This window comes from Vipera ursinii (assembly GCF_947247035.1).
Source record: "Vipera ursinii genome assembly, chromosome: 7".
Lineage (NCBI taxonomy): Eukaryota > Metazoa > Chordata > Lepidosauria > Squamata > Viperidae > Vipera > Vipera ursinii.
Genome location: NC_139521.1, coordinates 71,157,335 through 71,184,303, shown reverse-complemented (window position 1 = coordinate 71,184,303; position 26,969 = coordinate 71,157,335). Strand labels below are relative to the sequence as shown.

The following is a 26,969-nucleotide window of genomic DNA, read 5'->3' as shown; positions in this document are numbered from 1 at the left end:
CCTTCTGGGAGGAGGGGGCTCTGTGGCATCCGAAGCAGAACATCCAGATTCAGTCACAGCTTTCTTGCGTAGGGTATTACCGTATTTTTGTATAAGACGCTCTGGCATGTGAGTTCCAAGCTTTCGGCAAACAAAGACACACACACACCCGTTTCTCTGTGCCGATCAGCTGTTCGGCAGAGCCATTTTAATATTTAATATTTCCTTCTCGTGGGGGGGGCTGACTTCCCACACAAGACAGCTTAAATCTGGAACTAGGATACCAGAATAGCTTTACGTATCTCTTGCCTAAAAAAATAAATATATCTGATGTGCAGTGTGGAGATGGGTATAAGATGGACAGAGGTTTTTGGGCTACTTTTATTTTAAGAATTAATCCATATTACATGGATTAACACCCCCCTCTCCTGTAAAGCAAATAAGTGGGGCCCTTTAATTAGAAGAGAGCAAGCTATAATCCATTGAAAGGGCTACAATTACTTACGGTGGATGTGGAATCGCTTGGTCAGCAAGGATGGGGGGGGAAATCTCATCAGAAGCATGAGAAGATGCTGGTTAATATTAATAAGCGCTAAATGTCAAGCCTTTTACATTACTAGGTGCCTAGCACAGGGGTAGGCAGCCTTGGCTCTTTTATGACTTGTGGACTTCAACTCCCAGAATTCCTGAGCCAGCTATGCTGAGGGGAAAGGGAGAGGTTTCCAAGCTGAGCCATGCTGGCTCAGGAATTCTGGGAGTTGAAGTCCACGAGTCATAAAAGAGCCAAGGTTGCCTACCCCTGGCCTAGGCTCCTTCATGACTTGTGGACTTCAACTCCCAGAATTCCTGAGCCAGCCATGCTGAGGGGAAAGGGAGAGGTTTCCAAGCTGAGCCATGTGGACTCAGGAATTCTGGGAGTTGAAGTCCACGAGTCATAAAAGAGCCATGATTGCCTACCCCTGGCCTAGCCTTTAAGCACGTTAATGAATGGAATGCCAAAGAGCTGAGCCGGCAAATCCGGAAGTTCGGCTGGCCAACTATTTTGCCCCCTCCCCACTTCCATTAGTGATATACCTACAGGGGCTTGACACCTGCACCAGGCAACATGGCAGCGGCATGTAAAGAACCCACACAGGCATGCCCTGTGCTGCAGAGGTTACCATTATTTTTTCCGTGTATAAGACGTTGCACTTGTTATAAGATGCACCTGATTTTTGAACAAGGTGTTTGCAGGAAAAAAATAGCGTCTTGTACACGGAAAAATACGGTAACCTTGTGAACTCTCGAGCTTCCTCTTTCCATTATGTATTCAAGATGGTCAGTGATTAATATTTACATGTATTTATATGTAAGGGTGTAGGTATATACATACGTTGTATGTGGCATATTTATATGTGTGTTATGTATGTGTACGCTTTTGAGAGCAGGCAACAGAATTTCATCTTTAATACATGCTTTTAATGTACCATCTTATAAATGCCACCCAGTTGCTGAGCACTCATAATGACCAGGGCCGCTGTGATAGTCGTAATTTCAAATGGGGGTCCTAAATATCCTCCAGGTATTTATGTCTTCAGACAGTCATTGAGCGATCAATCGTAAGTTGGGGACCACTTTATTGATTTCTGTGTATTTCTGGGAGGTCTCTTGTGAAGTGACAGTTAACAATCTGGAAAATGGCCATGATACACAGGATATTCCTATTGGACTTGACGTTCATGGCCCCCAGATAGATTTTAAGCTAAGATGTGGATGTTCAACAGGTCTAGAGCAAGCATTTCCCAGTAGCTAAATGTCTCAGGCTGATTCTCTGCATCCGTATCACCTCTCCCAGGAAGAAATTAATTCAGACAACCGAATGAAACATAATTATAGAACTCAAGTCTTCACTGAACATGTCTGTTTCTTTCTTCTCCAGAAACACAAGAAAAAGAAGAAGCCGGAAGTGTTCAATTTTTCAGCAATTCATTTAATCCATGATCCCCAAGGCAAGTTCGTTTGATCCGAGATAAATCGTTGCAAGGAGAAGCTTCTGACTTACCTCTTTAATTGTCTCTCAGAAGCTGAGCGGGGTCAGTCCTGGTTAGAGTTTGGATGGGAAGACATGGTCCTGAGTTGCAGATTCTGCCTCTACTGTGATACACAAGTATCTCCAGGTCAAACCATGGAAAAGCAGCTTCAGGAATATCCAACAATCTCCCCTTCCATTACTTAACGCCAAGGGTCTTCAAACTTGGCCCTTTTATGACTTGTGGACTTCTACTTCCAGAATTCCTCAGGCAGGCGTGCCTGGCTGAGGAATTCTGGGAGTTGAAGTCCACAAGTCATAAAAGGGCCAGGTTTGAAGACCCCTGCTTAACACTGTCGCCTTTGCGGTATTTTTCTAGGGCAAACACACCTCTACACAGGTGTATTAATCAGGCATGAAACTTCTCAGCATCGGTGGGACACTCAGCCTAGTTTTGCCACACAGAAAAAAAATAAATCTTTAACTTTGAGGCCCTCAGGACAGCCCCGCCCTGGCCCAGGCTTTTCTCTGATGTTCATCGGTTTCCTGCTGATTTCAGACTTTGCTGAGAAACTGTTAAAGCAGCTGGAATCCTCAAAGGAGAGGTTTGAAGTGAAGATGATGCTGATGGATCTCATTTCAAGGCTGGTTGGGATTCACGAGGTACAGTTTGCGTTCTGAGTTATTTTTCTGTCTTTTCCGTTGTCGTTTTGCTTTACTTTTGTGTAAGCTGGGCAGAAAAGCCAACACAGTGCTAGGCTGCATTAACAGAGGGATAGAATCAAGATCACGTGAATATTAATACCACTTTTCAATGCCTTGGTAAGGCCACACTTGGAATACTGCGTCCAGTTTTGGTCACCACGATGTAAAAAAGATGTTGAGACTCTAGAAAGAGTGCAGAGAAAAGCAACACAGATGATCAGGGGACTGGAGGCTAAAACATATAAGGAACAGTTGCTGGAATTGGGTATGTCTAGTTTAATGAGAAGGACGATGGGGGACAGGATAGCAGTGTTCCAATATCTCAGGGGCTGCCCCAAAGAAGAGGGAGTCAAGCTATTCTCCAAAGCACCTGAAAGCAGGACAAGAAGCAATGGATGGAAACCGGTCAAGGAGAGAAGCAACCTAGAACTAAGGAGAAACTTCCTGATAGTTAGAACAATTAACCAGTGGAACAACCTGCCTCCAGAAGCAGTGAATGCTCCAATACTGGAAGTTTTTAAGAAGAGACTGGACAGCCATTTGTCTGAAATGGTATAGGGTTTCCTGCCTGAGCAGGGGGTTGGACTAGATGACCTCCAAGGTCCCTTCCAACATCATCATCTATTATTATTATTATTATTATTATTATTATTATTATTATTATTATTATTATTATTATTATTATTACTACTACTACTATTACTATTATTACTATTAAAAATGCTAGCAAATTTTGTGGCCATTGATCAAGAGCACGCACGGGTATCTTATGACCGCAATTGAGCCCATAATTTCTGTTGCTAAGTGAGACAGCTGTGAAGTGAATTTTGCCAATAATAATAATAATAATAATAATAATAATAATAATAATAATAATAATAATAATAATAATATAGTAGTAGTAGTAGTATGATGATGATGATATTGGAAGGGAACTTGGAGGTCATCTAGTCCAACCCCCTGCTCAGGCAGGAAACCCTATACCATTTCAGACAAATGGCTGTCTGGTCTCTTCTTCAAAACTTCCAGTGTTGGAGCATTCACCACTTCTGGAGGCTGGTGGTTCCACTGGTTAATGGTTCTAACTGTCAGGACGTTTCTCCAGTTGCCTTTTGAAAAAACACCTTTGGGGTCTGTTCCATATGCTTTTCTCTCTGGCTTTGCTGGAAAGTCACTCTGGTGGTGGTTGGGATTATTTAACTCAGTCGTCCATTTCATTCATAGCTGACCTCTTGACAACCCTCTTGTGTTTCCACAGCTTTTCCTCTTCAACTTTTACCCTTTTATACAACGATTTCTGCAGCCCCACCAAAGAGGTAAGTGGCTTCAATACATTCTTTCCAACCTCCTTGTTTCTCTTTGCTTCGAGGCTATACCAGTTGCAAAAAAAGAAGAGAATTTTGTTTACTCTGCTTTGTGTCCCTTTGCTGCTGTCTCATTTTAATTTTAACCCATCTGAACCTTTCTGGCCTTTTGCAGCCATTTCAGGACTCGGAGCAAGAAAACAAATTACTCGGATCCAAAGAAAAGCACAGATTATGGGGATTTTTCTGTGCTTATGAAAATGAATCCTAGGCTAGCAGAAAATACTGCTCGTTTTCATGAGCAGCAGTGAAAAGTTCCTCTCTTTATTTCAGGAGCTTCCTGGAAAAGCAAAAAGCGCGGCTTTTTCTACCTGCTTCTTTGTTTGACCCATTTTATTTTATTTTGGTAACAGCCTTGATTTTGAAAGAAGAAAACGATAAAAGCAGATGCTCCTCTGCCAATAAAAATCTGGGTTGCAAAGTGTTGTGTTGTCGTTCAGTCGCTAAGTTGTGTCTGACTTTGTGGACCACAGCACTCCACATTCCCACAATCCTCCACTGTCTGCCAGTTTGACCAAATTCACATTCATTGCGTCAATGAAATTTATCTAACCATAGCATCCTCTGCCATCCCTTTCTTTTTTCTTTTTTGCCTTCCATCTTTCCCAACATCTGGATGTTCTCCAATGAGTCCTCTTTTCTCCTTTGCCGACCAGAGTATTTGAGCTTCAGCTACAGTGTCTTGTCTTTCCAAAGGACAATCCGGGTCAATTTCCTTTAGGATTGACGGATGGGATCTCCTTGCAGTCCAAGGATCTCTCGAGGGGGCTCTCCATCACCAGTTTAACTTTTTAGGAAGTTGGAAAGTACTGGAAAAATGGCCTCACTCAGTGGCAAATCACTTTTATCAGGCCCAAAGATTCGCTTTATTATTTAATTTATTTATTTAGATGTCAAGCACAGTATTGCCGGTGTGGCAAATATTGCTTCTCAGCTTGCCAACGAACCTGGGGGCGGCGGGGAGGAGAAGTTTGGAATGCAGACTTCAAAGATTAAGAAGCCGGACCTTGAGACCCAAGGACGTTACACCAGGTGTCTGGCCAGACCTAGAGATGCTTTCTCATAACAATATTTTTCTACTTGATTGGGCAACAGTGACCTGACCCAGAGGGAGGAGGCGAGAATTCAATGTTTTTACTATAAGGGTTTGGGAGGGGGGGTCTAGCCAGAGCTGGTTTTGTTTTCATTAGTGCCGAAGTGATATACTCAATAAAGTTTTACATTAAGACAGGGGTCTTCAAGCTTGGCCCTTTTATGCCTTGTGGACTTCCAGAATTCCTCAGCCAGCGTGCCTGGCTGAGGAATTCTGGGAGTTGAAGTCCACAAGTCATAAAAGGGCCAAATTTGAAGACCCCTGCATTAAGAGATTGGAATGTCTCAAAGATGTTTGCTTGGTTGGGTTCGTCATTTGGAACCTTGACATTAGATATATACTTTCTTTTGAGAGCAGGCAAAAACAGAATTTCATTTTTAATATGGGCCAGTGCTCAAAGTAAAATTGACAACAAAGGTTATCTTATTTGTCAAATTTAGATACTGCCCATCTGACTGTCCAAGGGGCTCTGGGTGGTTTACAGAACCTTGAAATCATTTTTTAAGCTTCCACATCTTCACCCTTCAATGAAGATAAGATAACCTTTGTTGTCAATTTTACTGTGAGCATACTAGCCCACATTAAACATGAAAAATGATTAAATGATCAAATATGGAGAACCACTGCCAGTTGTTGCCAACAGCCCTAAACAAGATTCATCAATGATAAACTTAACAGAATTTTTTTTCCTTTCTGTTTGAGGAACTGATGTATCTTTTGGTCCATCATTACAACTGTCTTTTTTTTGTTGCTCTTGTTGCAGAAGTTACCAAGATTCTTCTTTTTGCTGCACAAGCTTCTCACCAACTTGTCCCACCAGAGGTGAGGCCTTTGTTGACCAAGATGACTAGGAAGAAGTAATTGTTTTCTTTCAGACGTCTCGCCCAAAGGATAAAAATGGGATTTCTCCTTTATAGTTAGTTGGTGTGGCTTAATAAAATAAGTCAATGGTAGCAAACTTATGGCATGCGTGCCAGAGGCGGCACTCAGCCCTCTCTGTGGGCACGCGCGCCATTTCCCCAGCCCTGCCTCCCCCTTGGCCCCCTCCTCACCTGCAGCCCCCCTGGAGGAGAGTCACCTCCGAGTGCAGCCTGTGTGGAACAGCATTGCCAACAACATGTCAGCGGGGACAAGACTCCACCCTAATGCCCCATCATGCGCAGTTGATGCTGTGGGGCACGGGCAGAGGGCGTGGCCACTATGGTGCTGCTGGGCTGCCTGGGCGATCTGCAGCATGCCGTGGAGGTGGTGAATGGCCCTATGGGTGGACGGGGTGGGGACGGAGCAGGGACCAGGTGGAGGCAGGGCGGGGTGGATTAGGGGCAGGCTGGGGAGCAGTGGTGGTTTTTGGGCACTCGGTCTCCAAAAGGTTCACCATCACTGAAATAAGTGTTAGCCTGTGCTGATACAGGAATTTCTTGACTTACAATAGTTCATTTAGTGACTGTTCAAAGTTGCAACGGCACTTGAAAGAAGTGACATGACCGCTTTCCACGCAACTATCGCAGCATCCCCATGATCACTATCAGAATTCAGACACTTGACCACGGACTCATATTTATGATAGTTGCAGTGTCCTGGGTTTAGGTCAGGGGTAGGCAACCTTGGCTCTTTTGTGACTCATGGACTTCAACTCCCAGAATTCCTGAGTCAGTTTAGCTGGCTCAAGAATTCTGGGAGTTGAAGTCCATGAGTCAAAGAGCCGAGGTTGCCTACCCTGGTTTAGGTGATCAGGTTTTGTGGCCTTCTGACAAGCAAAGTCAATGGGGAAGCCAGATTCACTTAACAGCTTGTCACTAACTTAGCAACTGCAGCGATTCACTTGCCAACTCTGGCAAGAAAAGTTCAGAAAATGAGGCAAAACTCACTTAACAAATGTCTCACTTAGCTGCAGAAATTTTGGGCTCAATTGTGTTCGTATGTTGTACATATTGATCAAACTGGCTAAACTTTTTGTGTTGTGTTGGATAGGGTGGGAAGGAGAACCCAGGCATATTGGTTCAGCAGTGTAGTTAGAGAGCCAGTTTGGTGTAGTGATTAAGGTGATGGCTTAGAAACCAGGAGACGGTGAGTTCTAGTCCCACCTTAGGCATGAAAGCCGACTGGGTGACTTTGGACCAATCACCACGAGATGGTGAGTTCTAGTCCCGTGTTAGGCATCAAAGTCGGCTGGATGACTTTGGGCCAATCTCTAGGAGACCGTATATTCTAGTCCTGCCTTAGGCATGAATGCCAGCTGGGTGACTTTGGTCCAATCCTTTGCCTAGTTGTTCCTCTTAATTTAAAGCCCCAGACTCAAGAGTTTGCTATGCCAGAACACCTTGATGTAATTAAATTCCATTCTTCATTTACTAAAGAATGAACAATTCTTCAACCTATTTTTTTTCCTTCTTTTCAACAGACTATGCAGCCAGTCCTCATGACAATAGCCAACAACTTTGTCACGGACAAAAACTCTGGGGAAGTCATGACTGTTGGGTAAGCATTTAAGAGCTTGGGAGCAGCATGTAAACTTTGATGCAGCATCAAAGGAGGAGATAATGTGGCTTTGCAAAATTGACTACAGGCTGTCCTCAACTTACCCAATGGAGCTCAGAATTTTGGTCACGCGTTATTGTGGTTGTAAGTTTGAGTCACCATGTGACTGGACTAAATTTTACAACCTTTTTTTATGATAGCTGTTAAGTGAGTCACTGGTCATTAGGCAACTCATTAAGTTGTTAAATGAATCGTGGCCCTAAGCCCAAATCAGCAAAAACTGGACATATTTTTGCTGGAAAGCGGCAAAAACAAATTGCAGATCACAGTCACTAGTGCCTGAAATATGATCACGTCCCCACGTGGGTGATGCTAGTTTTCCAGGGCCATCCTCACTTTGAACTGTCGATAAACAAGGCTGTCATTAACTCAGGACTGTTTGTAAGGCACAAAAAGTAGATTTCCGTATAGCTGAGGCAGAATCCAACTTTTAAGAATTTTATGGCTTTGGCCCTGAATTTAATTTCAGTTGCTGCAGAGTGCCGCATTGTGAATTATTTCAGAGTCGTGCAGTGCCAGTCTCCTCAGGTCCTCTGAAGTGTGTAAAAGAACAAATTTAGCCCTTGTGTGCGACACTTCAAACAATTTCATCTTTTTTAGGAACATGAAGCTGTTACCAAGTCCTGTGTTTGTACTCCTGAACATTTCTCGGATATGTTTTACAATTTTTTAATTTTTTTAAAAAACTTTTACATTTAGATTTTGCCGACAAAGAGTTAAAGGGAGACTAATATAGCTATTTTGAGCTATTGAGCTCTCATCAGCTAACCATACCCTTCTGAGATTTGAACCGCTTGCACGTTAGGCAGCTGTATTAACCTCTAGGCCAGCGATGGCGAACCTTTTAGAAACCAAATGCTCAAAATGCAACCCAAAACATCACTTATGTATCATCGGGTGCCGGGTGGGCATGGCCCATTGGGTGGGCGTGGCCCATTGGGTGTGCGTGGCCGCGGTGGTAACGGCACACTGGGTGGGACTAAAAAGTTCAATCAATTCCAGCTTTGCGAGAACTTTTTTTTTTCTCGCAAGAAGTCGATTGATTGATTGATTTTTTTTTTGCACACGGCGGCAGAGGCCTAAAGTGAAAAGGTTTTATAAAACCCAGCTTGAAGGCCTAGGACTGGGATGACGGCACGCGTGCCCACAGAGAGGGCTCTGTGTGCCACCTGTGGCACCCGTGCCATAGGTTCGCCACCATGGCTCTAGGCCAATCACAGAAAGGTATGGCTAGCTCAGGGGTAGGCAACCTCGGCTCTTTTATGACTCATGGACTTCAACTCCCAGGATTCCTGAGTCAGCTATGAGTTGAAGTCCATGAGTCATAAAAGAGCCGAGGTTGCCTACCCCTGGGCTAGCTGATGAGAGCTAAATAGCTCGAAATAGCTATACTAGTCTCCCTTTAATTCTTTGTCAGCCAAATCTAAATTTGACACAGAAATAGTTTGTCGCAATAGAGTCTGCCTGTAAAGGCTCCTAGATTGGGGTTGAAAGGCGAAAGCAATAGCAGATTGCTCCGTCCTATATTTGGGTAGACCAGTTTCCCTGGAAAACACTTAATATATATATTATTCAAAACTTTCCTCCCCCCTACTTTTTAGGATCAATGCTATTAAAGAGATATCTGCTCGGTGCCCTCTGGCTATGACAGAAGATTTGCTTCAAGACCTGGTTCAATACAAATCTCATAAAAACAAAAGTAAGTCATTTTTGCGTGTGTACAAAATGAATGATCTCTGAGGGACCTTGTTTAGTTGATTTAGAGGCTAGGTAGCTCCGCAGAGCTCCATTGCTATTAATTCCAAGTGAGTGTTTTATTTTAATCAGCTTTTTAAATTTTATTTCCAATACTTCTGAGAGCTTCGCTGTTGCCGTATTATTTGTTTTCCGCTCAGAGTCAGCTTGTGGGGGAGGTGGGAGGCATATTTTTTTTTAAAACAAATTATATATATATATATATTTCTGAACTTAGCTTTGCAAGCCACGCTCAGGGTTATTAATTGTTCTTCACAGACGTAGTGATGTCAGCAAGGACACTCATCCACCTGTTCCAATCACTGAATCCACGGATGTTGCAGAAAAAATTCCGGGTAAATAATTAATTTGTGTCTGGGAAAAAGAATGAACTGCTAACCATTGATGCTTGCCTCCTGAATTTTTTTTTTTTAAAAAGAGGCCAGTAAAATTAAGAGTTGGTATGAAACATCTAGGTCATGGGTCTCAAACTCCCAGTCCGTGGACCAGTGCCGGGCTGTACAAACAAGCAAAGCCCATCCGCAAGATTCAGGCAGCACACAAAACCACAGACCCTCCCTGGTGGCCAAAAGGATGGGGACCACTGGGCTAGGCCAGGGGTAGGCAACCTTGGCTCTTTTATGACTCATGGACTTCAACTCCCAGAATTCCTGAGTCAGCTGACTCAGGAATTCTGGGAGTTGAAGTCCATGAGTCATAAAAGAGCCGAGGTTGCCTACCCCTGGCCTAGGCAAAAGTTTTAATCTCTTGACCTCATGAGTAGGTTGTTTCTTACACGCTGTTTCTTGCTATATCTGCTGCGGATCTTCTGATTTTGATTCTGGATTTGTAACACTTCAGTGTGTTTTTTTTTTTTTTGCCATTTTGGTGGAACTGGTCCACCCTGGCTTGGAACTCTCTTTGCACCTGTCGAGGTTGAAGAAGACAGTTCTGGCTTGTTTGAGCTTTCTGTGATTGCCATCCATCTTCTTTCGGTGTCTTCTAAAACAGGGGACTTCAAACGGGGCAACTTTGTAGACTTGTGGACTTCAACTTCCAGAATGCCTCAGCCGGCTAGGGAATTCTGGGAGTTGAAGTCCACAAGTCTTAAAAGTTGCCCCGTTTGGAGATCTTGAACCCATCCTAGTTGTGTTGAAACATCCTTCCTAGAAATAAGTATCCTGCTGTGTTTTCCCGAAAATAAGGCCAGCACCAACAATAACCCCTAGCTTGATTTTGGGGGGGGTGGGCCTAATATAAGCCCTATCCCAAAAAGCACTAGTTTTGGGGCAAGGCACACACCTAAAAATCAAGCTGGGGGGGTTGCCCCACCCGCCGTGCTCCCACAGGCCTCTCCTTGCTGGCCTACTTCTTATGAGGCCTCTTCTGAAGCCAGGCCTGCTTTTCTCAGTCACAGGGCTTTCCGGAAGGCCTATACACCCAAGAACCAAGCTATGGATTCAATCCGTAGCTCGGTTCTGCAAGACCTCAGCAGCCGAGCACTGAGCTATGGATTGAATCTGTAGCTCGGTTCTTGGGTGAATAGGCCTTCTGGAAAGGCCTGACTGCAAAATGCAGACCCAAATGCAGCCGCAGAACTTTGGCCCCAGAAGAAGTGGACCGGCTGGGTGGGGCTGTCGGTGTCAGAGGTGAGATAAGGCCTACCCCAAAAATAAGACCTGGTGCCTCTTGGAGGGGGAAAAAATAAGACCCGGTCTTATTTTCGGGGAAACTTAGTAGTAGGATGTAGCGTTCATTAAGCACTGATTTGTCTGCAGGGTAAACCAACGGAAGCCACTTCAGAAGCCAAGATCCATGAATATGGGGAATTGGATGTCAAAGATTATATTCCAGGAGCTGAAGTCCTGGAGCTCGAGAAGGAAGAAGAAGAAAACCTTGAAGAAGGAGGTCAGTTTGAGTTTGGCATCAGTACATTTCTGCTCCTCTTGCTTAGAATTCTGGGAGTTGAAGTCTACAGGTGTTAAAGTTGCCAAGGTTGGATACTCCTGATTTAAGGTGTGTAAGGGGGTATCTTATGGCGCTTTAAAGTCTAATCATATTTTTTCTATAAGAGCTCAAAGGATTTTATGGATTAAATTTCATTTCATATTAGAAAGTGTTATCCTAACTGGTACATCTTGGAGCACATCTTTCTCCTTCTGTCCTGGCTACTTTTTACAGAGACACAATTGGGAGCACTTTAACAAACTGCATCAGTGTTTGGTTTGGTTGGTAGCAGAGCCTCAGATAAAAGGTCCATGCAAAGTGGTAAGGACCGCCGAGAAGATTATAGGAAGCCCGCTTTCCATTATTCAGGATATGGCTTACAAGCATTTATATGTGCTTAAAGCTTGGAGCATTGTTAGAGACCCCACACACCCACTTCACGGTCTGTTCCTTTTGCTCCCCTCTGGGAGGAGGTTTCAAAGTATTTATAGCAGAACTGCTAGATTCTGTAACAGTCTTCTTCCTTATGCCATCCGTCTTGTAACTTCGCAGGATTCTTTTTTTCTGCCATGTATATGTATACATTTGAATTAGACATAACATTTTTATTCTATTCCATTTCGTTCCATATTTTCTACCCCTGTTTTGTTCTGTTCTTTCTATTCTGTTCCATTCCATCCCATCCCATCCCATCCTATCCTATTCTGTTCTATTTCATTCCATTTCATTCTATATTCTATTCTATTCTATTCTATTCTATTCTATTCTATTCTATTCTATTCTATTCTATTCTATTCTATTCTATTCTATTCTATTCTATTCCATATCATATTCTATTCCATATTCTATTCCATATCATATTCTGTTCTATTCTATTCTTATTCCACTCCAGTCCATTCCATTCCATATTTTCTGTTCTGTTCTGCTCTGTCTGCGTTGTGTACACAAAGACATACAGAATAACTGGAAAAACTATAATTGGTACGATTACAGGTAGTCCTTGATTTGCAATCAGAGTGTCAACAAATCCGAGAAAGGAGACCTCCGACCTGGATCCAAAGTTTTGAGTGCCCGGGGGTGGGTGGGGGTGGCAGTCATGTGACTGCACTTCGGTCACTCTGCAACATGCTTGCCTTTGCAGAGTTGTGACTGCATTTTACGATGGTTTTGCCAAACACTGGCACTTATTATAGTGCCAGTATAGAAATTCAATTAAATAAATAAATAAATAAATAAATATTTCCGAGTGTTGGCAAAATCACGCCCCTAGCGAACCATCTGTTCACTTCACAGCTGAGGTGTTTGCTTATGGACCCTGGCAAAACCCATTGCTGATGACCGTTACAACTTAATAACCACAACGGGCAGGCCCGTTACAGTCATAAATCAAGGACTATCAGCAGAGGGAAAGCCGAGACAAGATCGGCAGATTAATATTTAGTATTAATATTAGTCATAACGGTGATTCACAAAGTAATTCTGATAGGCAACCTACATACACCTTTTAATGACGGCTGTAGCCTTTAGGCTTAAACCTTAATGAAGGTCTGAAGAAAGCAAAACTCGCTCTTAAAATAATTTCATTTTTCCAACTCTGCTCCACCACTCACCTCTTTTTACCTCTTTACAGACGGTTGGGAGACAGCCAGCTGCAGCGAAGAGGAAGATGATGAAGAGGGAGAGTGGGTGGACGTGTATCACTCCTCGGATGAGGAACAGCAAGCGATAGTAGGGCGTTCTTTTACCCTTATATTTTTGCCAAACATTTTCCTCTGCGATGATAATTATGCTTGGCTAAGTTCCTGGCTAATTTAGCTGCGCCTGAATTTGCAGGGTGAGACAGGCAGGCACATCCTAGAGCAGGGGTAGGCATCCTTGGCTCTTTTATGACTGGTGGACTTCAACTCCCAGAATTCCTGAGCCAGCCATGTTGAGGGAAAAGGGAGAGGTTTCCAAGCTGAGCTATGCTGGCTCAGGAATTCTGGGAGTTGAAGTCCACCAGTCATAAAAGAGCCAAGGTTGCCTACCCCTGGCCTAGGCCTAGGCCACTTTATGACTCGTGGACTTCAACGCCCAGAATTCCTGAGCCATCCATGCTGAGGGGAAAGGGAGAGGTTTCCAAGCTGAGCTGTGCTGGCTGAAGAATTCTGGGAGTTGAAGTCCACGAGTCATAAAAGAGCCAAGGTTCCCTACTCCTGTTCTAGGATGATGGTCATGCTTGCTTGCAAAGAATCCCACATTGTGTGTAAATGTGACTCACTGCTGCAAAACATTCTCAGTGTACAAAGTAGTCCTCAACAATCATTCCTTTAGCGACCACATGGCCCTGAATAAAGCGACTTATGACCGTTTTTCATACTGACAACTGTTGCAGCATCCCCACGGTCACGTGATCAGAATTCAGAAGCCCGGCAACTGACTCACATTCATGACGATTGCAGTGACCGGGGGGGGGGGATCCCCTTTTGCAACCTCCTGACAAGCAAAGTCAATGGGGGAAGCCAGATTCACTTAACAACCGGGTTACTAGCTTAAAACAACTTTTAACAGTGATTCACTTGTAACAAACGTGGCGAGAAAGCTCATAAAATGGGGCCAAACTCACTTAAAACAGCCGTCTCGCTTAGCGGCGTAAACGTTGGGCTCCATTGTGGTCGTAAACCGAGGACTGCCTGTCGTTCTTAGTGAAGAAGTGGGTGGGCTTCATCCGTCCTCCGGGCCTCACCTGTTCTGCCTCTTCCCTTATAAGGCTGAAAAAATCGAAAGCCTGCCTGTGGAAGAACGGAAGGCCAAGGCCACCGCCGTCAGCACTGGCCGCCTTCTCACTCAAGAAGACTTCCAGAAAATCCGGCTGGCTCAGCTGAGCAAAGAACTCAAATCTGCTCCTGGCAAGGCAGCCAAGAGGAAGAACATAGAAATAGACAGTGAAGAAGAATCAAGGTAAAAACAAATTATTGATGCAGGCAAGGGGCCCTGTTGTTGCGGGAGGGAGAGCAGCAAAATCCGACGTGGAATGGCATAGCCAGGTTCTTGAAGGACCTCTAAATGGGTCACCTCTCATTCTTCTTGCTCTAAAACCTTAGGCATGAAAGCCAGCTGGGTGACTTTGGGCCAGTTGCTAGGAGACTGTGAGTTCTAGTCCTACCTTAGGCATGAAAGTCGGCTGGGTGACTTTGGGTCATTCTCTAGGAGACTGAGTTCTAGTCCCATCTTAGGCATGAAAGTTGGCTGGGTGACTTTGGGCCAGTCTCTAGGAGACTGTGAGTTCTAGTCCCACCTTAGGCATGAAAGTTGGCTGGGTGACTTTGGGCCAGTTGCTAGGAGACTGTGAGTTCTAGTCCTACCTTAGGCATGAAAGTCGGCTGGGTGACTTTGGGTCATTCTCTAGGAGACTGTGAGTTCTAGTCCCATCTTAGGCATGAAAGTTGGCTGGGTGACTTTGGGCCAGTCTCTAGGAGACTGAGTTCTAGTCCCACCTTAGGCATGAAAGCTGCCTGGGTGACTTTGGGCCAGTCTAGACTGAGTTCTAATCCCACCTCAGGTATGAAAGTCGGCTGGGTGACTTTGGGCCAATCTCTAGAAGACTGTGAGTTCTAGTCTCACCTCAGCATGAAAGCCGGCTGGGTGACTTTGGGCCAATCTCTAGGAGACTGTGACTTCTAGTCTCACCTCGAGGATGAAAGTCGGCTGGGTGACTTTGGGCCAATCTCTAGGAGACTGTGAGTTCTAGTCCCACCTTAGGCGTCAAAGCCAACTGGGTGATTTTTGGACCAATATATAGAAGACTGTGAGTTCTAGTCTCACTTTAGGCATGAAAGCCAGCTGGGTGACTTTGGGCCAATCCTTTGCCTAGTTGTTTCTGTTAATTTAAGCCCCCGGACTGAAACGTTCCGTGTAACTCAAGAGTTTGTTATGCCAGCACATCTTGATGTAATTAAATTCCATCCCTTGCTTTTTAAAGAAGGGAAAATGTCTCATACCCAGGCTTGGTAAGGGCCGTGGTGGTGCAGTGGTTAGAACGCAGTATTGCAGGCTAATTCTGCCGACTGCCGGCAGTTCCATTCTCACCGGCAATTCCATCCTTCCGAGGTGAGTAAAATGAGGACCCAGATTGCTGGGGGGCTCAAGATGCTGACTCTTTCAACCACTTAGAGACGGGTGTAAAGCACTACAAAGGGGTATATAAGTCTCAGCGCTATTGCTCTTGACCAGCCTCTGCAACTCGGACTATTTAGATCTGGAATTTAAAATGATTGTTAAATTTTTAACTGTAAGCTGGTGGCGATTCTCAGGGTTCTCTGAAATTTTCATATGGCATCGCCAAGAAATGATGGCGCAAGAGTTGACAGTTGCCAACAGTCTTGCAGGGCAAAGAAATATAAACGTTTGGGATCTGAGCTTGGTTGTTTTGTTGCAGACATTTCATTACCGAAGTAGGTAACATCATCAGTCCTGGAAAAAGTGGGATACAGCAATATAAACTGAATTGGCGAGGTAGATAGAAGAAGTTTACTGAGGCAAGGAAGACATTTCTGCCAATATTCTTTTCCATCCAAAGCCTTCCCCTGTTCAAGAAACCAGCACAAAACTGAAGGAACTTTGAACCGCCTTTGTCCATTTGTAAGATTTTATTCCTGCTTTTATACAGGCTGTCCTCAGCTTACGAGCACAATAAGGAACTGGGAAATTCGTTCTTAAGCGGTGCCGTCAAGTGAGGCATCCTATGGCCTCACCAATTTTATGACCTTTTTTTGCCACAGTTGTTACACAAATCACCCGTGGTCATTAAGTGAGACATTCCATGACTGGCATTCTTCCCTGCTGGCTCCACCGATGACTTTGTTTGTCAGAAGCGGGCTGGAAAGGTGCCAGAGGGCTATCGTGTGACTGTAACTGTTATAAATGTGTGACAGTTGCCAAGCGCCCAGATCATGGCCTTCGTGACCAGCGGGATGCCGCAGGGGTCACAAGTGCGAGGACTGATCATAACTCACATTGTCAGCAGCATAACTTCAAACAGCCGTCATAAGTTGAGGGTTACCCGTAATTGGAAACTCATGGTAGTGCATATATACTTAATGTTCCTGCCTCTTTTCTTCCCAACAACACCCCTGTGAGGTAGGTTAGGCTAAGAGAGAGAGAGAGTGTGTGTCATGCAGCCGCTTTCATGCCTAAGGAAGGACTAGAACTCAGGATCTGTTGGGTTCTAGCCTGGTGACCTAACGACAACTTAGACTGGATCTCAAGTTTCTCCTCCTCTTGAAGGAATATTTTTTGTCCTTTCTGGCCTCAGGCTGTTAGTATCTTTGTGATCTTTTACAGGGGGGAGCTGCTGTCGCTTAGAGACATCGAACACCTCCACAAAAAGCCTCGGTCTGATAAAGAGACAAGATTAGCCACCGCAATGGTGAGTTGCGTGTGTGTAGACATGCGAGATTTACATTTGCTTCAGTCATTCAAAAACACTTGAAAAGCTCAGCCAGCGTTTTTGCTGTCTCCATGTTGATGTACCGTCTGGAAGTAGGTATGCCAAAGGAGCTTTTTCTAAAAGGCAGCTGGACTTCCTGGATTGGTTTTTTTCTTTGAAGTCATTTCACTTCTCATCCAAGAAGCTTCTTCAAAAGTTCAGAACTGGTTAGAATGAAAGACACGCCTTGGATGAGGAGCGAAACATTTTCAAAGAAGAAGAAAACCAAGAAAGTTCAGTTGCCTTTTGGGATAGCCAGGATTTGGATGACTTGAGAATCTCCATAGACAAAGAAATGGGGGGGGGGGCAGGAGAAAATGGAATCTGGTTATAGTGACATTTTTGGTACATTTACTATTTATTTACTTATTTATTTATTAAATTTTTATACCACCCTTCTCCCGAATGACTCAGGGCGGTGTACAGGGCAATAAATATCGAAATATAAATACAAAAGTTAAAAAAGATTAAATAATTATGCCCAATATAATACAATAATGATGGCTCTGCTAGTATACTGTCGTTTTTGCTTTCTGTCACTTAAAAATTGCAAAGCAACGCCATTCAGCAGGAACAATTCAGGTGGCACCTCACTCCGTAGTAGTAACTGTGAGAGGGATTTTGAGGTCCTAGTAGACGATCACTTAAATTTGAGCTAGCTGTGTGCTGCAGCTGCCAAAAAAGCCAACACAGTGCTAGTCTGCATTAACAGAGGGACAATCAAGATCATGTGAAGTGTTAATACCACTTTACAATGCCTCGGTAAGGCCACACTTGGAATACAGCATCCAGTTTTGGTCACCACGATGTAAAAAAGATGTTGAGTCTCTAGAAATAATACAGAGAAGAGCAACAAAGATGATCAGGGGACTGGAGGCTAAAACATATAAGGAACGGTTGCTGGAATTGGGTATCTCTAGTTTAATGAAGAGAAGGACGAGGGGGGACATGATAGCAATGTTCCAGTATCTCAGGGGCTGCCCCAAAGAAGAGGGAGTCAAGCTATTCTCCAAAGCACCTGAAGGCAGGACAAGAAGCAACGGATGGAAACTAACAAAGGAGAGAAGCAACCTAGAACTAAGGAGAAATTTCCTGACAGAACAATTAACCAGTGGAACCACCTGCCTCCAGAAGCGGTGAATGCTCCAACACTGGAAGTTTGTAAGAAGAGACAGGACAGCCATTTGTCTGAAATGGTATAGGGTTTCCTGCCTGAGCAGGGGATTGGACTAGATGACCTCCAAGGTCCCTTCCAACTCTCTTAGTCTCTTAACTTGGACAAATCCTATCTCATTTGGGCTGGAGGCTTTTTGTGAAGAAGTGTCAGTGGATCCTCTCTCCACTTACCTTGCTCATCTTCTGGGGGCTGTGCTCTACCACCCACCTACATCAAAATATATAGACCTCAGACAGAGAGTGAGTGAGTATATCCATCTCAGTTGTAAAGTCATCTGAGCTTGTCTCTAGATCCTTGGGACCACCAGGTGTGGTGACACAACCAGGTCTTGAGGGACCTAGAATCATAGGGCTGGAAGGGATCTTGGAGGTCTTCTAGACTAGCCTCTTTCCCAAGCAGGAGTCCTTATACCTTCCTGGACAAGGGGTTTCCCCGTTTTCCCTTGAAAAATCTCCAGCGATAGAACATCCACAATTCTGAGGGGTGAGTTGTTCCATTGCTTAATCGTTTTCACTGTCAAGAAATTGCTCCTTAGTTCCATCTTCCATCCCTTGCTTCTTGTCCTGCCTTCAGGTGCTCTGTGGAAAAGGTTGGCCCCCTTGTTCTGTGGGGCAGCCCCTTAGATGTTGAAAGACTGCTATCATGTCACCCCTAGTCCTTCTTTTCATTAGATTAACCCAGGGGTAGGCAACCTTGGCTCTTTTATGACTCGTGGACTTCAACTCCCAGAATTCCTGAGCCAGCCATGCTGAGGGGAAAGGGAGAGATTTCCAAGCTGAGCCAAGCTGGCTCATGAATTCTGGGAGTTGAAGTCCACGAGTCATAAAGCGGCCTAGGCTCTTTTATGACTCGTGGACTTGAACTCCCAGAATTTCTGAGCCACCCATGCTGAGGGGAAAGGGAGAGATTTCCAAGCTGAGTCATGCTGCCTCAGGATTCTGGAAGTTGAACTCCACCAGTCATAAAAGAGCTGAGGTTGCCTACCACTGACCTAATGCATCACATAGGGCAGTTGTTGTGGGGACAATAGAAGGGAGGTGCCTTGAGTTATTTGCTGAGGGGAAAGAGAGAGTTTCCAAGCTGAGCCATGCTGGCTCAGGAATTCTGGGAGTTGAAGTCCACGAGTCATAAAAGAGCCAAGGTTGCCTACCCCTGGATTAGACAGACCTACTTGAAGAGTCGTAGTGGTGCAGTGGTTAGAATGCAGTATTGCAGCCTGACTCTTGTCTACTGCCAGGAGTTCGATCCTGACTGGCTCAAGGTTGACTCAGCCTTCCATCCTTACGAGGTTGGTAAAATGAGGACCCAGATTGTTGGGGGCAAGAGGCTGACTCTGTAAACCACTTAGAGAGGGCTGTAAAGCACTGTGAAGCGGTATATAAGTCTAAGTGCTATTGCTGCTCCCCTTAGTTGTTCATCCTATAATTTAGCCTGCAGAAAGTTTATCATGTTATACTTCCAGAATATCATGTGCGGAGCTAAGCTAATTTATGAGGGAGGAGGGAGAATACCCCTTAAGGTGGGCACTGCGTCAGAGAAAGCCCACCCCCCAAGACTCAGCAAACATAAGTCTCCGACAGATCATACTCGCAGCACGCCTCCTCTGCTAATAATAGCTGCTTATTATAATGTGGCATTTCTGCAGCGAAGCTGTAATTTAATTGGCGAGCTTCCTAATTTACTTCTGCAAGGCGTGCTGCATATTTTAAAATTAAAACGCATTCGTGCATTTCAAAGCAAAAAGTGAACCGGGACGTATAAGAGCGATGTAGCTAACCTCTCTTTTCCTCCCTGTGGTTTTTAGGCTGGCAAGACCGACCGAAAAGAGTTTGTGAAAAGGAGAACAAAGCTCAACCCTTTTGCCAGCTCCACAAACAAAGAGAAGAAAAAGCAGAAGAATTTCATGATGATGCGATACAGCCAAAACGTCCGGACGAAAAATAAGCGCTCTTTTAGGGAGAAGCAGGCAAGTGACGTTACGTAACAAAAAAGATTCCCAAACACAGGCAGTCCTCGACTTAGGACCACAACTGAGCCCCAAAAATTTCTCTTGCTAAGCGAGACAGTTGCGAAGTGGGTTTTGCCCCAGATTATGACCTTTCGTGCCACAGAGGTTATGTGAATCACTGCCGTTGTTAAGTTAGTAACACAGTTGTTAAGCGAATCTGGCTCCCCCATTGACTTTGCTTGTCAGAAGGTTGCAAAAGGGGATTAATTACATGGCCCCGGGACACGGCAACCATCATAAATAGGAGCCAGTTGCCAAGCATCCAAATTTTGATCGCATGACCAAGGGGAAAACGGTCATAAGTCGCTTTTTTCCACTGCCTCTTGTAACTTTGAACAGTCACTAAGCGAATCGTTGTAAGTCCAGGACTACTTCTACGCTTAAGCAAGACACAGGTTTCTGCATGTTATTAAGGCAGATTATTTTAAGTCCTTAAAAACCAGATCAAGGATTGCTGGAAACGAGTAATGATAATGTTTGCTTACGTCTGCTTGCATCTCGCCTGAAGGAAGACCAAAATGAAAATTACTCCGTTTTTAATTAAACATTAGAGATCATGCAGAGTTGTCAGTTGTTGCGAGCTACACACGTACCTTTTGGATGAATTAAGCATTTTTATTTCTGTGCAGTGAGCAGCTTTCACTTCATTAGCTTAATGCTTTCAGGACCTGTCTTTTCTGCTTCCCACCCCCAGTTTCTATTTTAGAGTAGCTGCAAAATGTATTTATTTTTTTTAGCTGGGCACATGTTTAATTCTTTTTTAACTTTTGTATTTTTGAATTTTTATATATCTTCCCTGTTCACCGCCCTGAGTCCTTCGGGAGAAGGGCGGTATATAAATAAAATTATTATTATTATTATTATTATTATTATTATTATTATTATTATTATTATTATTATTATTATTATTAAACATAGTCGTACAGGTAGTTCTCAACTTATGACCGTAATGGACTCTACTTTACGAGTCATGACACTCGTAAAGCAGGTCACCCACCTGACCTTTTTTTGTGGCTGATGTTATGTGAACACCACATTCGTTGAGCAAACACCGCAGCTGTAAAGTGGAGCCGTTGCTTGTTATTGGCCATTTTTGGTGAAAAACAGAAGTAAACGCCTTTATTTTATTTTATTTTTATTTTTATTTATTTTAATTTGTTTGTTTGTCGTAAAGGGCAGTCATATGACTACAGGACACTGCAAACAGCCATAAATTTTGAGGCAGCTGCCAAGTGTCTAATATTGATCACATGACTAGGGCAGCAACCCTTGGAACTTGGGAATTGGGCCATAAATACCTTTTGAGGGGGTCTGTTGTAACTTTGAATAGTCGCTAGGCAACTAGTCGGGACTCCCTGTATTGGTTAAAACCATGTTTTTCAACCTTGGCCCCTTTAAGACGTGTGGATTTCGATTCCCAGAATTCCCCAGCCAGCCACGCTGGCTGGGGAATTCTGGGAGTCGAAGTCCACACGTCTTAAAGGGGCCGCGTTTGAAGAACACTGGCTTAAGAAACTTGAGTGATGAAACAAAGCACTGAAATTCTAACCTTTCTACTTTACTGATTATTATTTTTGGACATGCATCGGTGAGCATAAGAGGGTTCTTTCATTCATGTGGTGGGGGGAACCATCTAGTTCGTTTAGCATCCTTTTGGTTTAGCATATGCTATGGATTAGAATAGGATGCGAGAACTACCGGTAATTTTGAATAGGGGAACACAGGAGATTTTATAAGGGATATTGTGCAATGTATAAATTCAGATATTTTTTTTAATTATTTTTTTTAAACTGCAGCTGGCTCTACGGGACGCCCTTTTGAGACAGAAAAAAAGACTCATGAAATAACCACCGCATGGCAGAGGATATAAATGTCAGAAATTATAGTTTTGAAAAGCCAAAACTTAGAGGACTGGAGAAAGAGAGCTGAAAATGGTGAACTAAAGCAAGACACCGATTTCATTCACAAGATAATTTGAAGAAGACTTCTATACATAATATGCATAAGAAAAAAAAGTATTAATGACACTCAGTTCTTTCTCTCAGCTCATGATGGAAGAAAAAATTTGTTTTGAACATGAAGGGGGGAAAAAGTACAATGCTAAAAGGCAACGATTTGTGTTCCGGCCTTCATAATCCAATCCAAATCCTATGAATTGCAAAGGGATTGTTTTGCAAGGAAATGGAGCTGCAGAACTGCATCAGCCTTCAAATTTATATATGTGGGGAAAGCTTCTACCTGACAGTGAAACATGGTTTTAAATATATTTTAAAATAAACATATATTTCTGCCTTCTCATTTATTGACTAAACTGTAACATGAGTTGGACTGACTGACCTAACTCATCTTGCTGAAGAACCTTTTCACAGAAACAAGAGTTGGCAGAGATTGTAGAGGTCATCTAGCCTAACCCTCTGGTGTAGGAGCATTTTTTGACAGATGACCCTCCGACCTCTGGCTGAAGACTTATTTTAGGTCCCTATGACAATTGAGTTGCCTATTTCACTGGGTTTGTGTCACCCCACTTTTACCAGAAGTGTAGTAATTACATAATGCATTTTAATGACTTCTGACCTCAGCCTTGGATATTTCTTTCTTTTTTTTATTGAAAAGTTTTTCAATACATTTTATCTTTAACAACCTCTCCCCCCCACCCCCTACCCAACCCTTCCTAGCCCACCCCCCTCCCCTTCCCCCCTCCCCCCCAACTTCCCAGAGCTAAATACAAGGTATAAAAATAAAAACAATCATAAACAACCATATGCTAACAACAATAAACTATTAAGTCTATCGCACTCTAGTTCATATAAAATGACTACAAGCAATACTATTATCACATCAAAACTTATGCAAATGCTAAATGAAACTTTTTGGTCCCATATTTGTTCTGGATGTAATCAATCCACTTTTTCCACTCCATAATATAACGTCGTTGCGAATGATCTTTCAAGTAAGCCGATATCTTTGCCATTTCCGCCAGGTCAGAAACTTTTAAAGTCCATTCTTCTATAGTCGGCAGTTCCTCCTTCTTCCAATATTGACCTACTAAAAGTCTTGCTGCCGTAATTAAATTCAACATCAACTTAGTGTCCACAACAGTAGTATCCGTAATTATGCCCAATAAAAACAATTGCGGACAAAACTTTATCCTTTGCTTAAATATCTTCTGCATATTCCACCAGATTTTAATCCAAAAAGCTTTAACCTTTTTACAGGTCCACCAGATATGGAAATACGTTGCATCTTCGCCACCACATCTCCAACATTTAGGTTGATAATTCGGATACATACTTGCAAGCTTTTTAGGATCTAAATGCCACCTATAAAACATTTTATAAAAGTTCTCTCTTAAATTTTGAGCTTGCGTAAATTTTACGTTCCTCACCCAGATCTTTTCCCAAGTGTCCATTGTAATAACTTCTTGAATATTCTGAGCCCACTTTATCATACAATCTTTAACAAGTTCTGTTTCTGAGTCAATTTCTATCAATGCAAGATATATCCGTTTGATATTTGCTGGACCCTGATTTCTAATTTGCTTCACCAGATTTTCATCAGTCATTGAAAAACCAATTTTCTGATTTTCTTTCCACCTGGCCCGTAATTGCCCATATTGAAACCAGGTTTGAACAATCTTTTCTCGTAGAAGATTATACGGCTTCAAACACCATACGTTCCTCTCCAAACTTAAGATTCCCTTATATGTAGTCACATCATGTTTGAACCCAACATTTATGTTTTCTATTGCGTGTTTCGGTATTGCCCATAAAGGTATCTTGTAATTTAACTTGTGTCTATACTTTTTCCAAACTCGCAACAAAGCATGTCTTAAAATATGCACCTTAAATACATTATCTACCTTCTTATCATACAATAAATATGCATGCCAGCCGAATAACAAGTCATGGCCTTCAAGATTTAATAATCTCCCTTGTGTTAAATTAATCCAATCACAGCCTTGGATATTTCTAAATACAATTTATAAGGCTGTGTGAAAAGTGCCGTTTTAGCATTCCTACGTGAACTTTGCACTACTTTGGTATAAGTTCAATGAACTTTCCTGCATGGTTTAATAAATCAGCTTTATTCACATTACTACAGGAAGATGAAATGCAATATATATATATATGGTTGATTTATTAAATCATGCGTACCTCCCTTCCTGCTCACCTGGTTGCTCAAGACAGTATCTGCCAAGTGTGGGTCAGAGGGGATGATTAATTCATGATTTCTTTTAGTGGAGGTTGTGATTAACAATTCCCCAGGGCTGAATTAACCCATAATATAGTTTTGAGGCTTGAGGGCCTAGGGGAAAGGTGGGCCTAGCTTTGCTGAGTTGCTCGGCAAACCACCTTCCTTGTTGCTCTCTGAGCTTGGTTGCTTTCTTGCAGACGTTTCATGACCCAAACTAGGTAACATCATGAGTGCTAAAAGGGAATGAGGTTTGCAGAGAGGAGGAGGAAGAAGACGACTGTGGGGTCCTTGGTGCTTTTTGAGCTCGACTGTTTTCTTGCAGACGTTTCATGACCCAAACTAGGTTAACAGCATTGGTGCAAGAAGGGAATGGGTTTTTCTCCTTACTATCACTGATGATGTTACCTAGATGGGTCATGAAACGTCTGCAAGAAAACAACCCAAGTTCAGCACCAAGGGCCCCTCATTTCAACTCTTGAGCTACACATCGAAACCGTACTTCAAGCAAACCGTGGCTTGTGATGGGCATCTTGGGCAAGGGAAGCAGACTGGGGGCAAACTCCGCCTGCAAAACGGGAGAAATTCCTCTCCCTTAGCAAACAGCAGGATTTACAATCATTGGCCGGCGATGCAGAGGAATCAAAACACGCATCTCCTTGCTCAACCAGCCTACGGCTTCCCGCTTCCTCCATCTGAACCCCTGGTGGAAAAAGGGGGCAGACGCTGCTTTTAAGCAAGAGGGCTGTGTTCACACAATGCCTTGAGCCCCATCAATGACTTCTTAGTGACTTGGTGGGATGTTGAGCGGGTGGGTTTTGTAAACAGGGGCACAGAATCAAAATCGCGTGAAAGTATGAGTACCACTTTATAAAAACCTTATTAGTAAGGCCGCATCTGGAATACCGCATCCAGTTTTGGTCACACTGCATTACAAAAAAGATGTGGAGACTTTGGAAAACAGGCAGAGAAGAAGAGCAACTTAAGATGATTAAAGGCCCGGAGACTAAAACCTACGAAGAACTTGGCTTTGGCTAGTCTAGAGAAAAGAAGAAATAGGGGCGACATGATAGCAGTGTTCCAGAATTTGAGGGGTTGCCACAAAGAAGAGGCGGTCAACTTATTGTTTTATTGTTTTAGCTGGGCATTGTGTTTAATTCTTGTTAACTTTTGTATCTTTGTATTTTTATATGTTTGCCCTGTTCACCGCCCTGAGTCCTTCGGGAGAAGGGCGGTATATAAATAAAATTATTATTATTATTATTATTATTATTATTATTATTATTATTATTATTATTATTATTATTATTATTATTATTATTATTTTATTATTTTATTATATTATTTTTTATTATTATTATTAATTATTATTATTAATTATTATTATTATTATTATACAAGTATGTTCGAGCAAGCCGGCCTGGCCTGAGGGGGGATTGGTGGGGTTTTTATTGTCATTTTATTGGGGTTTTTTATTATGTATTAATTGTATTTTTAATGGGAATGTATTTAATTACTTTTTAACTTTTGTAATTCTGTGTTTTATTCTTGCCCTGTTCACCGCCCTGAGTCCTTTGGGAGAAGGGCGGTATAGAAATATTAATAAATTAAATTATTATTATTATTATATTATTATTATTATTATTATTATTATTATTATTATTATTATTATTATTACTATTACTATTATTATTATTAAATTATTATTATTATTATTATTATTATTATTATTATTATTATTATTATTATTATTATTCAAGTATGTTTGAGCAAGCCGGCCTGGCCTGAGGGGGGATTGGTGGGGTTTTTATTGTCATTTTATTGGGGTTTTTTATTATGTATTAATTGTATTTTTAATGGGAATGTATTTAATTACTTTTTAACTTTTGTAATTCTGTGTTTTATTCTTGCCCTGTTCACCGCTCTGAGTCCTTTGGGAGAAGGGCGGTATAGAAATATTAATAAATTAAATTATTATTATTATTATTATTATTATTATTATTATTATTATTATTATTATTATTATTAAATTATTATTATTATTATTATTATTATTATTATTATTATTATTATTATTATTATTATTATTATTATTATTATTCAAGTATGTTTGAGCAAGCCGGCCTGGCCTGAGGGGGGATTGGTGGGGTTTTTATTGTCATTTTATTGGGGTTTTTTATTATGTATTAATTGTATTTTTAATGGGAATGTATTTAATTACTTTTTAACTTTTGTAATTCTGTGTTTTATTCTTGCCCTGTTCACCGCCCTGAGTCCTTTGGGAGAAGGGCGGTATAGAAATATTAATAAATTAAATTAAATTATTATTATTATTATTATTATTATTATTATTATTATTATTATTATTATTATTATTATTATTATTATTATTACAATTTATTATTATTATTATTATTATTATTATTATTATTATTATTATTATTATTATTATTATTATTATTATTATTATTATTAATTATTATTATTATTATTTATTATTCTCCAAAGCACCCGAAGGCAAGAAAAGAAACTGGATGGAAACTAATCAAGTAGAGAGCAGCAATGTGGAACTTAAGGAGAAATTTCCTAGCAGCGAGAACAATTAACCGGTGGAACAGCCTGCCTCCAGAAGTTGTGGGTGCCCGGATTTGCGCGCTTCGCCCCGGGGGATCCCCTTTGGCAGCCGCGCCCAGCCGCCAGCGCAGCTCCGGGCGGGAAAGGGCGGCGTGGAGTGGCGGCGGGGCAGCCAATCCAATCG

General features: G+C 42.4%; 1 protein-coding gene across 1 annotated transcript in view; it reads left to right on the top strand.

Annotated features, from left to right (window-relative positions):
• The window catches only part of SDAD1 (SDA1 domain containing 1), a 40,055-nt gene extending 17,737 nt beyond the window's left edge, over positions 1-22,318 (top strand). The window contains exons 10-22 of the mRNA XM_083367145.1: positions 1,898-1,967; positions 2,547-2,650; positions 3,951-4,008; positions 5,913-5,971; positions 7,551-7,627; positions 9,289-9,386; positions 9,701-9,777; positions 11,200-11,329; positions 12,999-13,096; positions 14,118-14,308; positions 16,691-16,775; positions 19,817-19,978; positions 21,817-22,318. Coding sequence (XP_083223271.1) covers positions 1,898-1,967; positions 2,547-2,650; positions 3,951-4,008; positions 5,913-5,971; positions 7,551-7,627; positions 9,289-9,386; positions 9,701-9,777; positions 11,200-11,329; positions 12,999-13,096; positions 14,118-14,308; positions 16,691-16,775; positions 19,817-19,978; positions 21,817-21,867 — 1,260 coding nt within the window. The 3' untranslated portion in view covers positions 21,868-22,318. The remainder of the gene's footprint in view (positions 1-1,897; positions 1,968-2,546; positions 2,651-3,950; positions 4,009-5,912; positions 5,972-7,550; positions 7,628-9,288; positions 9,387-9,700; positions 9,778-11,199; positions 11,330-12,998; positions 13,097-14,117; positions 14,309-16,690; positions 16,776-19,816; positions 19,979-21,816) is intronic.
• Positions 22,319-26,969: the final 4,651 nt, after the last annotated feature.